The sequence below is a fragment of the Mauremys mutica genome, unplaced genomic scaffold, assembly GCF_020497125.1.
Source record: "Mauremys mutica isolate MM-2020 ecotype Southern unplaced genomic scaffold, ASM2049712v1 000702F_np12_subseq_1:117054_obj, whole genome shotgun sequence".
NCBI classification, from domain to species: domain Eukaryota; kingdom Metazoa; phylum Chordata; order Testudines; family Geoemydidae; genus Mauremys; species Mauremys mutica.
In genome coordinates, this window is record NW_025423036.1 from 68725 (window position 1) to 81121 (window position 12397).

Here is a 12397-nt window from a genome sequence, read left to right on the forward strand (position 1 = left end):
TTAGTTCTGCAAGTAGATAAGTCCCTACAACAGGGCTGCAGAAAATGATTCAAGAAAGGAAAATAGGTGCAAGATGTATCTGACCACATGGGAACCCACACAGTTCATTTCCCAAACAAAACACTGCACAGTTATGTCCTTAGGCAGAACATCTCAACTTTTTTTAGCCAGTTATAATTTAAAAAGATAGTCAAGTGTCAAACTTCTGGAAAAAGCACGTTTGTTAAAAATAAATAAATAAATAAAATTGTCAGTGCTATTTAGAGGGCTAGTTGTTGTATGATGTTAAAAATAATGCAGGAGTCACTTACTGGTAAAAAAAATAATTTATGAAGAAATTGAAATAGAAATTTAGCAGTCATCTGGATTTTTACATTGTGTACTTCCTTCTTGCTGTATTCTAATTTTTCATTTTCTTTCTTATTTCAAACTCCTCCCATCATTGTAGTCCTTAAAAACATGCTCTTGAGTTGGTTGACAAATGAACATGGATACTTTACGTTACATTACATGTACTTTATAATAATTTTATATTCATAGCATTATATGCAAACAACGTTTTATTTTAAATGGACACTCAACTTCAACATGACCCAAAAATTAATTTTGTAAAAACAGGTTTCAAAAACCTAAGAACAGAAATGTTTCCACAACTTTTGTTTTTAAAATTTCAACAAAACAGTTTTGAACAAAAACATCACTGTGGTGTTTAAAAACCAATACTGTATCACTGAAAATGTGAAATTAAAATGGGCTACAAACAAAAGTGAAAGTTACTTAACTGATTTTCATTGTCCATGCTGAGAAATAAAAGGCAAACAGGGACAAAGAGTAACTGGTGAAAAAATTTTAAAAATCCATTTACTTTTAAATAATCCAAGGTTTTATGAGAAACTGGTGTAAAAGTTGCAAAGTGTCCCTTTAAAATCTAGAAAGGAATTAATTATGCACTTTACATATATTGCATGATTTAACACAAATGTGAAAGCAGTAAGATACCCCATGGGGAAAACAACATTACCCTGATGTAAAATTTTGCACTGGAAGTTACAAGTGTATTTGCTCCTACTGCTGTGAAGTCCTGATACACTGAGTAGTTGATATTTCAATGTCACAAAAAAAGACAACTGATGATGAGTGGAATATGCAAAGAAATAATAGCCTACCGTCCAGTTATGTGCTCTTCGGTCTTTATAAAAGCTATGGCTTCTTCTCTGGATAGGTACTACAGTCAAGTCTTTCCCACCTGATCTGTCAGAATGCTGCTTGGTCCATTCTTTTTCAGAGTCCTGTTTCAAAAGAGTACATAAAAATACCACTTAAAATGTTTGTTTACTTCAAATATGAGAACTACATAGAAAGCTCAAAGTTGGTTCACAAAGCAGACAAAACAAGGAAGGCTAACTGAAGCAGAAAAACTTTATTCTATGCAACATTTCCATGGGCACAGTGACATTGGAACAATTTGTATAGTGGGGATGCTGAAAGCCATTGAACAAAACTGTAAACCCCGTATATGATGAAAACCACTTCAAGCCAGCGGGTGCTGCTGCACTCCCAGCACACCTAGTTCCAGCACCCCTGCCTGGGCATGTGATGCACATTAATTCCTTTTTGTTAGGAGAACCCTTAGTAGGTTTCCCTCTGCCAGCACTTAGAGAATAGACCACAAAAGCAGTAGCTGGAAAGGAGATTGGGGGAGGGAAAGTACCAACTCATCTATACAAAAAGTTTTCCCCTTCACTGAAGCAAAAACCCCAGCCCAGTTGAGATGCTGATTCAAAACACGTTACATTTATTGACTTATAAAGCTGTGACTATAAAGATTTAACAAATAGTGCCTACAGCATTAAGAATTCAATTTGTAAACAATACTTCTACATCAAAAGAAAGCTGTAGTTTAATATTGTCAGTAAGTAATTTGCCACTTTTTAAAGAATACTACATATCTACTACAGTATTGGCTCTTAAAGGAGATATTCCCTGTAAGGAGTAATACTATGATTTTTGAAATTAAAGAGAAAGAAAGAAGAATCAGAAAGCCAAATCCTCACCTGGCATACACTTACGCTAGTACCAATATCTACGGAGCAAAGCTGATTTACACCAGCTAAGCATCCGGCTCTAAGCAGCAAGATTGAAAGCAATCATGACAAAATATCTTCATCACTTTCACAGTTATGAGAGGTGCTCTGACAAATACTGCCTTGTAAATACCTTTTTATTTTCATGGGCGAAAGATTCTTGTTGATATGCACTCCTCTTTTTCAATCTGTTTTCTTCATTTTCCAATGGGAAGCTTTGCCTCAATTGGTGCTGGTCCCTTCTTTCGTTTGCTTCTTGCATCAGAGGCATGCTGCCTCTTGCTTTAGCAGGACGGCTCTTTTCTGAGTATGATCGTTTTAAATCTGGTAGTGCATTTCCAAAACCAGATATATAGTCATTCCACTCAGCTTTGCTCTTCGTATTGGAAAAGTCACTCTCATGTGAGTTTTTGTTTGCATTCTCTTTGTTCTTATTTACAGAGATCCTCATTATATTTTTGTGCCAGTCATCATCCACAGACATCTCTGTGAACTGCTGTTTTGTGAACAATTTCTTCTGTAATAAGCCACCGCCACTACCACCACCATCAGGGGAGGAATTAGAAGCTAAACTGACTTCCAGTTTTTGGTCCACACTAATAGTATTTGCAGGCTGTACCTTGTTATTTATGTACTTTGCATTTTGGAGCCTAGATGTTAAATTGTTCCCTTGATCCTCATCAATAATAAATGTCTTTTTTCTGGTACCAACAAAGTCAGCAGGTGAATTTATAAGTTTATCTGAAAGTGAACTAGGCTTTCCCCAATGGGGAGGACTGAATTTTCTGTCTTTGGACTTTTGCTTACTCCATTCTTGGCTACCAGACTCCAGTTTTTCTTTGCTGTTTTCATGTAGCGTTAACTTCTCAGGCCTGTGGTGTTCTTCTGCACAGGTACCTTGTTTAGTGATACTAGCAAATTGATCCAAGTTCTTCCAATCTTTCCAGTTATAGTTGTGTGGAATTTTATCAGCCACATTGTTTTTGTACTTTGACATCTCCCAATAAAACGTACTGTGATCTTCAGAGAACTGGTCATCCTTTTTTTCTTGAATGTCACTGGCCTTTATGTAGTCTTCTTTATATTCTGCCATAAGAGCATCAATATCAAGAACTCTAGATCTATACTTATCTTCAGTCTTTACTCTGAACACATCGTGACTGTCTTCCCCAAACTTCTTGTGTGTAAATAGTTCACTGTCGTTGTGTGAATGCCTGAAGTGTTGCATGGATTTTGCCTCATGGTATGAGGAGACTTTTCCTCCACTACCTTTAAGATCAGTTTGAATAGTATTTTTCAGGCCCTGTTTTAAGAGGAAAGAATCAACACCTATAATTTTCTCTTTAGCATGATCCAGCCCTCTCTCACAAGACCTCCTATTATCATCCTCTCCAAGCACTGGATATATTTTTTTTAAACTTAGAATATCTTGTTCTTCCTCTTTAGCCCAATGCTTGTTAACACATTCCTCTAGGGACTTATCTTTACAATGTGTACTCGGTACATTTTTATAGGATTGCTGAGATGTAGGCTTGGACCTTCTGGAAGAACCAGAGTTCAGATTAACTGGTGCACTTTCAACTACTGTAGTAATTTGGCTATTTTCATTTGCATTAACAGTACTTACAGAGCTTTTTTCTTTTTTACCAGGAATCTGATATGTAACTGCAAAATAGGTTGCCTTTGGTTCAAAGGGGAGAAACTTGCTTCTTCAAATAATCAGGACTGACTGAAACTGTGTGGTTCACCTCCTTTGATTCTATCCCATCTTTGCTTCTTTTACTCTTTTTCATTATTGCACCTTCATCAAATTGCAATGAATCTGTTCTACTCAGCCTTTTAATACTTTCTTGAGTTAGTGGGCCAACTTCTTCTAGCTTGCTAGAGTCCTGAGGCAAGGTCTTCCTTCGCCATCTTTCTGAAATTTTAAGGTCAGAAACACTACTACTGGTTCTTCTGACTTTTTCTTCTGGTTCTACTAATCTGAGTTTGTATCTCTCATTTTCAAGGGCTGCAACATCTAAGCCTAAATCTTTTCTTACACAATTTGAGTCTGGATATTTCCTTAATCCAAAAACTCTGGATTTCTCTTTATCAGCAGTTATTACTTCTGTGCTAGGATGCTGGTCCATGGAGGGTTTATACAATTGGCTATATCCAGGCACTGAAATCTGACTCCCATGTTTATTGGCACTGGCTGAAACAACATCTTGGCCCAAGACAGCTCTGGATTCATAGCCATCTGTCCTAACTGGTTTTATACCAGCTCTCTCAGAAAAGTATTTGGTCACGTTAGAGCTCTCTGTTTTATCTGTGCAAGAGATTTCATTCTTTTCTTTTTGCATTTCAGGATGCAATTGTGTCATTTTTTCATTTGCTGTCCCCAAATCCGTACTTTTGTTTATAGCATAAGATGATTTCTCAGTTATAAATACCAGTTCGCTCTGATTTTTATTGTACTCGGTTATCTGTTCATGGAAAGTACATTTGCTGTTGAAGGTATCTTTAGGTTCCTTAAAAGTAAACTTTTTTGTAGAAGTTTCCAACATGTCTTTAGTTTCTGAAATAAAACTACCTTCTTTCAATGGGTCAGTTTTATTATCTAGCCCGCACAGCTCATCAGCATGTAAGACATTCCCATCAGGTTCTCTCTTCTCTTTCACAGAAGATTTTCTAGTTCTGAGTGTCACAGCCTTATCTTCAGGAACTACTGTAATAGCTTCACTAAGTGCTCTTTTACCAAAAGTCTGAAGGATTTCATATCTTGGCTCTATTCGTTGGTAAATTAGAGAGTCCTCTACATGCTTAGGAGTGGGTTTTTCACATTTCGCACATGAAGAATATTTTTCCACTGGAACTGCATGAGAAATTTTCTTGTCTTCATTTAGATAAATTGTTTTTCCACGTTTTTCTGCATCCGCTACATATCCTGATACATCAGACTGACTGTGATCCTCTCTCTTTGAACAAGTTTTCTCCTGTAATTCTTTTTCCATCCCAGATCTTCTGTTATGGCCTAGTAAAGTCACAACATCATATTTGCCTTCAAATTCATTAGTCAGCTTTCGAGTAGGATCAACTACAGGGTGACCAGCAGCAACATTCTGCCTCTGGACATTGTGGTCAAACATGGTGGCTCGGACAGTTTTTAAATGTGTCTTTTCTGCAGGAATGGTGGGTTTTAATTTTTTTTCAAAGTTATTTGTGGCTGACACAGAGTTTTCACCCTGCAAAGAGAAATTTTGCCTCTCTCTCAGAAAGCTTCCTTTTCTTTCGATCTGATCAACTTTCTCTGATATTTTTACAGTCTGTCGTGGTTTCCACTGATTCCCAATAGCACAGATCTCAGTACAATCTGCTCCAGGAGGAGGCTTCATCTCCATACTCTTAAAAAAAAAAATTCAAAAGTTAGAAGTTGATTAAAAAAAATAGATGAACTGCAACATTGTACTACCTAGTATGTATTTATGTATCTAGTACACACACACACACACACACACACACACACACTCTATTCCCTAAGCAAACTAACAAACAGATTCAAATATTGGTGTAAGGTAAACTTGCAAACCCCAGGATAAGCCCTCTTTACATCAGACTCTTTTACCATTTGATTGTTTTTAATATAACAAATTAAAATTAAACGCATGAAGAATTCCTGAATTCAGACTTTCATGGTATATTTTCTGTAGTGATTACTTGAAGCCAAGTTATACTCCAGAAAAGGCACTGCCACCCAAAATACAGTAGAATATAAATATTTATACCATATTTTGTAAAAGCCAGCTTTTCCCAAAAGAAATGGTATTACTGGCTAGCTAAATGAATAAATGATTAGTACTCCATACTGCCATGCAAGAGACCTCAGGAATCTTGGGTATAGACCAGTAAGGGATGGAAGGCTCATGAATGATAGTCAGAACTTGCTAGTAGAAAGAAATAAGAAGAAAGAAAGATGGTCTGCCTGAGCCACCCGGGATAGGACTCAGAAGATCTGGCTTCCATCCTCAGGTCTGCCACTGACTTCCTGTGTAACCATGGTCAAATCACACAACCTTTCTGTGCCTTAATTTTTCTTTTTAAAAAGGGAAATAATAATTTTCTCATCAAGGTGTGGCAAGGATTAATTCATTCTTGTTTGAGAGAGACAGATATTATGGCAAAGAGCACTTTACTAATGGCTATGAATAAAATATAAAATAATGAGGAATTGCAGTTTGAGGAAATAATGAAGAACAGCTGCTACTGGGTGGGGGGGACAAGCAATTCTGAGCACATTTCACAACTTGAGCCACTGTTAGAAGAGGAATAGTGTTAAAGAAAAACTAAGTTAGTTAAACAGATTTGGGGGTGCACATGTATATTTTCAAAACAATTTTAGGGAGCTCTGACATTTCCAGTATCTACATTCAGTGATTGTATCTGTTATTATTGCAATAAAGACAACATTTTAGTAATTTTCACAGTGGAAGTACATGATGATAGAGTAAGTCTTTCTGCCCTATGAAAGCATTGAAAAAAATTAGTTCTCAAATTTTCAGTTAACCTTTTTAAAAAAGTTTTAGTTCAATGACTTTTAGTTCAATAAAAAAATTAATACTGAGGAATTTATTTATAAATCTTTTAAAAACTTTCTGATTTCCTGAGTTTTCTAATTGACAAAGCAAATTTATTCAGTCCTACTTTAGGTCAACTTGTGAAGAGAGTAGCTTCCCATTAACCAAAAGAGTTATAAAAAAGTAAAGTTTGGATTTTTTGTTCATTGTTCAATTACTCTTCTTCGAAATTAACTCATTAGATTCTTATATCAAATTGGTGTTTTTCTTTAAAGTAGTACTGTGATGTAACCAGGACCAAATAAGATAAGAAGAAAAAAGATCCATGCCCAAACATCAAGGGACTCAGGAAAAATATGCCTAAAATAACAATATTAAATCTTCACATACACAATGATTTTATAGTTTTAAGCAAAAAAATTATATTTTGCACAACTTAAGTATTATGCTTAGAAACTAAGTTATTGTATAGATTCATCAATTTTTAAAAGTGGCCAGAATAAGACACTACAGATTCTTTATGTAGCACTGTATTGTCATAGACCACTAGAATTAAATGTTACAGGAGGAGTTGGTAGAAAATGCAAAACATGTTTAATATAATGATACATTATAAAAGCTTGAATTAATATAGGATACTTCAGAAGTTTCATAAGAAGTTAATATGTGTAAGGCTATTGTCATTGTCTATAGTTTTGCACATATATATATTAACCAAACATGTACATGATTTCTGTACATTACAAGGGTGGCCTAAAGAAGGAATTACCAAGGTAAGCCTATTAAGATTATGCCATTCTGAATACTCACAATGGCAGTTTCTAACTCGTTGCTTTCTATAGCCATATTTGACACAGCATAGTGCTATATAAACTACAAATACAATTCTGTTTGGAAGACCAAGTCTGTTAGTGCCACTTTCTTACCTTTTGATTTTCTTGTGTTTCACTAGAAACATCACTATTCAATTCAGTAGGCTTCTCTTGTTTAATTTCATTGGTTGATGCTGGGCTTGAAAACCTGTTGCAAAAATTTGTTATTTCTTTTAAGTATAGATGACATTAAACAACTTTAGTTAGTTGCCCAATATGCATATTTTTCAAATGCACAATAGTTGACGTATTTCTTTTCACATAATTTTAAAATGCTCCAATTAATTTCTTATACATGCTATTGGAGAAAACACATTATTTCACAGCACAAATCTTATCTTGATTCAATGGCTTATGTGTGCCTGAACTATTGGCAGACAAAGCCCAAACCTTCTCTACAGTTAACAAGATAGATAGAAAATAAACTATATCTTGGGGAAAAATGATCTAGAATTTAGGACATAATTTAGTTAGTAGACTACTGAAAAATGGGTTGAAGTTCCCACTGTTTCTTGCATAAACTTTACTGTTACGTTAAATTCTATTTGGTTCAAGCTCTTATCTCTCACTCATCATTGCAGTATTTGAGGACCAAATTCTTCAGAAAAATTATACTGTCTCCGATGTTTGCATTTTCTTAGTGAATAGCCTCTGGGAAGATTTCCTCAATTACCCTAGTTTATGCTGCAGAGACTATTTGAACCACTTTATTTTGTCTTGTACAGAATCTGGACCATTCGATTGGTATTGCTTTGTGATTTTGGCCTTGGGTTCAGGTGTGTTGACTTTGCCACACCATCCTCAACCCTAGTGCACCTCCCCACATAAAAACAAATCAGTAATCATCAAAAATCCAACTTTATGCTGGAAAGCAAATTTAACCTTGGAATATGTACTTCAGATTTCTATTTGTTAAACTGTACCACTTGAAAATTTGAACATATAAAGCCAGTAAGATATTATCTCTCAAAAATATTACAAGCACACTATTTAGGAGAGCAAAGCAAGATCTATAGGGTTTTAACTTCCACTTCTTAGTGGATTGCCTGACATGATGTAAAGAGGCATGCACCAAAGAAGTAGGCCTCATCAGTAAGAAGAAAGGCACCCGGATTCATCAAAATAAAGTCTATGCCAAACTGGGATTGCTATGTCCTTCTAAAACTCAAAACCCCTGTTTCCTTTACGATTATTATTATTATTATTTTTATTATTTCAAATAGTATTCTACACCACAGATCTCTGCAGTGTCCGCCTGCTCTAAACAGGCAAAACATCAGTTGTAGGGCACTTAAGCCCTGCCCTGCAAGTAACAGGTCTCAGCTGCTTCCCTGCTTCCTCCAGAAAAAGATGCAGAATCATGGATCTGTGGACCTTGATATGAAGGTGAAATAAAATTCCAATCTGGCGCAAAACCTGACAGTATATAGTGTCACTGAGGTAACACTGATAAAGGTCTACCCTAATTTGTGCCAAATGCAAAAAATTATTTATTTTATTTTCAAAATACTTCTAAAAGAAAATAGTAAGACTAACACAATGGAAGTGAAAAGAGCACATTAAACAAATGAAAACTCAGGTTATATTTTGAATCTTTGGAAACACAAAAATTGTGTTTGAAGATTACAAGTGAGGAACTGTGATATCTGCCTTGTTTTATTTGTACTAATTGAAAACTTGAAAAGAGTAAAGTATTAAAAGTCTCTTCTGTAACTTACTTCTTTGTTAAGTCTGCAGAAAGTGGTCGTGACTTGAGTGATCTGCGTAGATTTCCTGGCTTAACATCTGTATTTTCTGTTGTCAGTTCTCTGATTCTCTGTTGGATGTTCACATTTCTGTTTTCCCTCTCAGTGGCTGCCGGGAGAGGCTCGGTATCCGTTGGAGTAGTGCTGCTTTCTGAGCCAGCAAACAAACAAATGTGCTTTTTAACGCTTCCCCTCAAGGTCTTGTTTTCTTTTTTTGAGGAATCTGTAGAGTTTTCACTGGCTAAAACTCTGGAAGTTTCCTTTTGATCCAATATTTCCACCTCTTTAATTGTTTTGCTTTTGTTATTAGCCATTTCCTTGTTTTTTTCTGATCCATGTAAGTTAGTTACAATGTCCATTTTTTTCTCATTTTGTTCATCTTTAGATTTCTGTTTAGGTTCCCAAGGGTATTTTTTATCTTTAGCAGAGATCTGTATCAAGTCTTTTGTATAATTTGGGCTTGATGGGTCTAAATCTTTTGGAAAGACTTTCTGGTTTTGCTCACTACATTTGTTTTTAACATCAAGAAAGTCAATGTCCTGATTGTTACATTTCAAATTTGATTTAGAGGGATCACCTTTATTCAAATCTATTTCTTCAGCTTTAGACCTCATTTCAGACTGTTCTTGATAGCCTATGTCAGTGAAGTGAATTACTGGTACATTCGCCTTAATCTCATCAGATGGACACGTTTTCTTGCACAGAGAAAAGTCTTTATTTTCAAATTTGGCAGTTAGATCCATGGACAAAGGCCTTGGTTTTCTAACCCATGATTTCTCTGTAGGAGATTTTTCTTCAGAGACTTCCAAATTGCTATGCTTTTGATCTTTTAACGATTCCAGAAAAACAGCAGATACAGGTCTATGTTTTAGCTTTCGTTGCACTTCAGTTAATAAGCCAACTTCGCTGTTGGCATATTTTGCAACATCGTTGGTTCTCTCACCTATTGGATCTTCACATGTGTGTTTTTTTTCATCAGATTGGTGAGGATTCCAAGAGACTGGTTTGAGGTCTGATGAAAAAGATATTTGCCTATGCAGACCACCTTCAGGTTTTCTGGAAGTCATTGATGGCTGAGATATCATCTCAGGCTTTGCATTACCTTGCCACTCTTTTGTCTGTACAGTGCCAAGTGTTCTGTGCTCATCAACAGATATTTTACCTTGTGTTAAATTTACCTTGGATTTTTCAGTGCTAGCTGTTTCAAAAAGAATCACAGTATTTCTACTGGGACTGGAATAAAAGGCCACATTTGTGACTAATTCATTGTTGCCTTTATTTTCATTTTCAATTAGGTTTTGATCTACTAATAGAGGGACATCTCCACTTGACACCTTAGCAGATGTCATGTCTTCAGTAGGCTGTCCATACACAGAGAACTTGGGGAAAAAATTACTTGGTTTGAGAGCAGTAACAGGAGGTTTCACATTCGCAAAAGTATCTGAAGGTTTCTCCTTAGAAAATGGCTTTGCAGAAAGCCTTGGTCTTGATCCGGGAGTAGGCATAGTTGCTGGTCTCCAAGTGCTCCCAAATTTGTTTTTTTCTTCAAGAATTATTGGTGCCGAAGGATTAGAAGGTTGACCAGCCTTATTACTTGCATCCAAAAGAGGCTTGATGTATGTGCGTTGTGTTTTATCCTCACTTGTAATTTCATTTAAGTCAGATATTGTTAAGGATGCTAGAGCAGAGTTGATCTCTACTCTTGTTGCCATAGCTATAGTTAAACATCCAACAGAACTGGAAAAATCCAATTAGGAAGAACAAGCTATAAAAAAGCAAACATAAGCATTAATATATGCAGTCAGCATGGACAGCAAAAGTAGAAATTCACTCAAATTCTAATTCAGAATTATAAATAGAATAATAATTTTAAATAGAATTTTAAATTTTAAATATTAACTATGTTAGAATTTTAAATTTTAATTTCTAAATATTCGGGCACTTCAGCTATCTAGTTTACAGTATGCATCATACAATCAAATGAACTGCTTTCAGACAGTAGGGAGAATGTAACTTAACTGATATCCTAAAAATCAGAGAACATAGTGCTAATCCTAATAGGGCAGCCAGACAGCAGTATTAACATCAGGAAACTTGATTGAAAAGGAACTGTATTCCAATATCACAGCCTCAACCCTTATTTTCTTAAGTCTTCTGATAGGTTAGCATGGAAATGAATATTTAACATAAAGAAAAGATAGCGAGCACAAGAGTGAACAGATTCTTAAAATTTTATTTGGCTGTTACAAGTTAAGAGAACTAACAATTAAAATATATGAAGTAAATGTTTTCTACATCAAAGCCCGCAAGTTTTGATAGCACTTACCCTAGTTTGCATTGTCTGCTTATAGATATGTAACTGAAGAAGCATGTAAACTGAAACACTTTTCATTCTGAAGAGTAGTTTCCTTAGATCTCATGAAGTACATGGACATATAATCACTTCAGTGATCTGTACTACACCTGACCTGTGAATAAACAGAGGACATTCAGAATCTAGTGTGGTGGAGTATATACTGTGCAAGCATATATACTGTACATTCAGGGCAGGTCTACACTACACAGTTAGGTTCATGCTTACGTCGACCTAATTATGTCAGTGTCTACACTACAGCCTTCCTCCAGTTGATGTACGGCCTGTTCTACACTGGGGAGAGGGGAGCGAATCGATCTAAGTTACGCAACTTCAGCTACATGAATAATGTAGCTGAAGTCGATGTACTTATATCTACTTACTGCGGTATCTTCACTGTGGTAAGTGCTCTCCCATTGACTTCACCTGCGCCTCTTGCCCCGGTGGAGTACCGGAGTCAACAGGAGAGCACTTGGCAGTCATAGATCATAGATTATTATTAGGATTGGAAGGGACCTCAGGAGATCATCTAGTCCAACCCCCTGCTCAAAGCAGGGCCAATCCCCAAATGGCCCCCTCCAGGATTGAACTCACAACCCTGGGTTTAGCAGGCCAATGCTCAAACCACTGAGCTATCCCTCCCCCAAAGACTAGATGCGATAAATCGACCCCCACTGGATCGTTGCCCATCGATCCAGCAGGTAATGTAGACAAGCCTTAAGTGTCCTACTACAGTCGAACCCATTTATGTCGACCTCGGTTAACTTGCCAATCCTGTTAAGTCGAC

At 36.2% G+C, this 12397-nt stretch overlaps 1 protein-coding gene across 1 annotated transcript; it reads right to left on the reverse strand.

Moving 5' to 3' along the window:
* Window positions 1-420: 420 nt before the first annotated feature.
* Window positions 421-10982, reverse strand: LOC123357501 (uncharacterized protein KIAA1671-like). The gene is given in 6 exon segments (XM_045000682.1): window positions 421-450; window positions 1167-1289; window positions 2218-3774; window positions 3776-5470; window positions 7567-7660; window positions 9231-10982. Coding segments are annotated over 6 exon segments (5238 nt in total). The 5' UTR covers window positions 10970-10982.
* Window positions 10983-12397: the final 1415 nt, after the last annotated feature.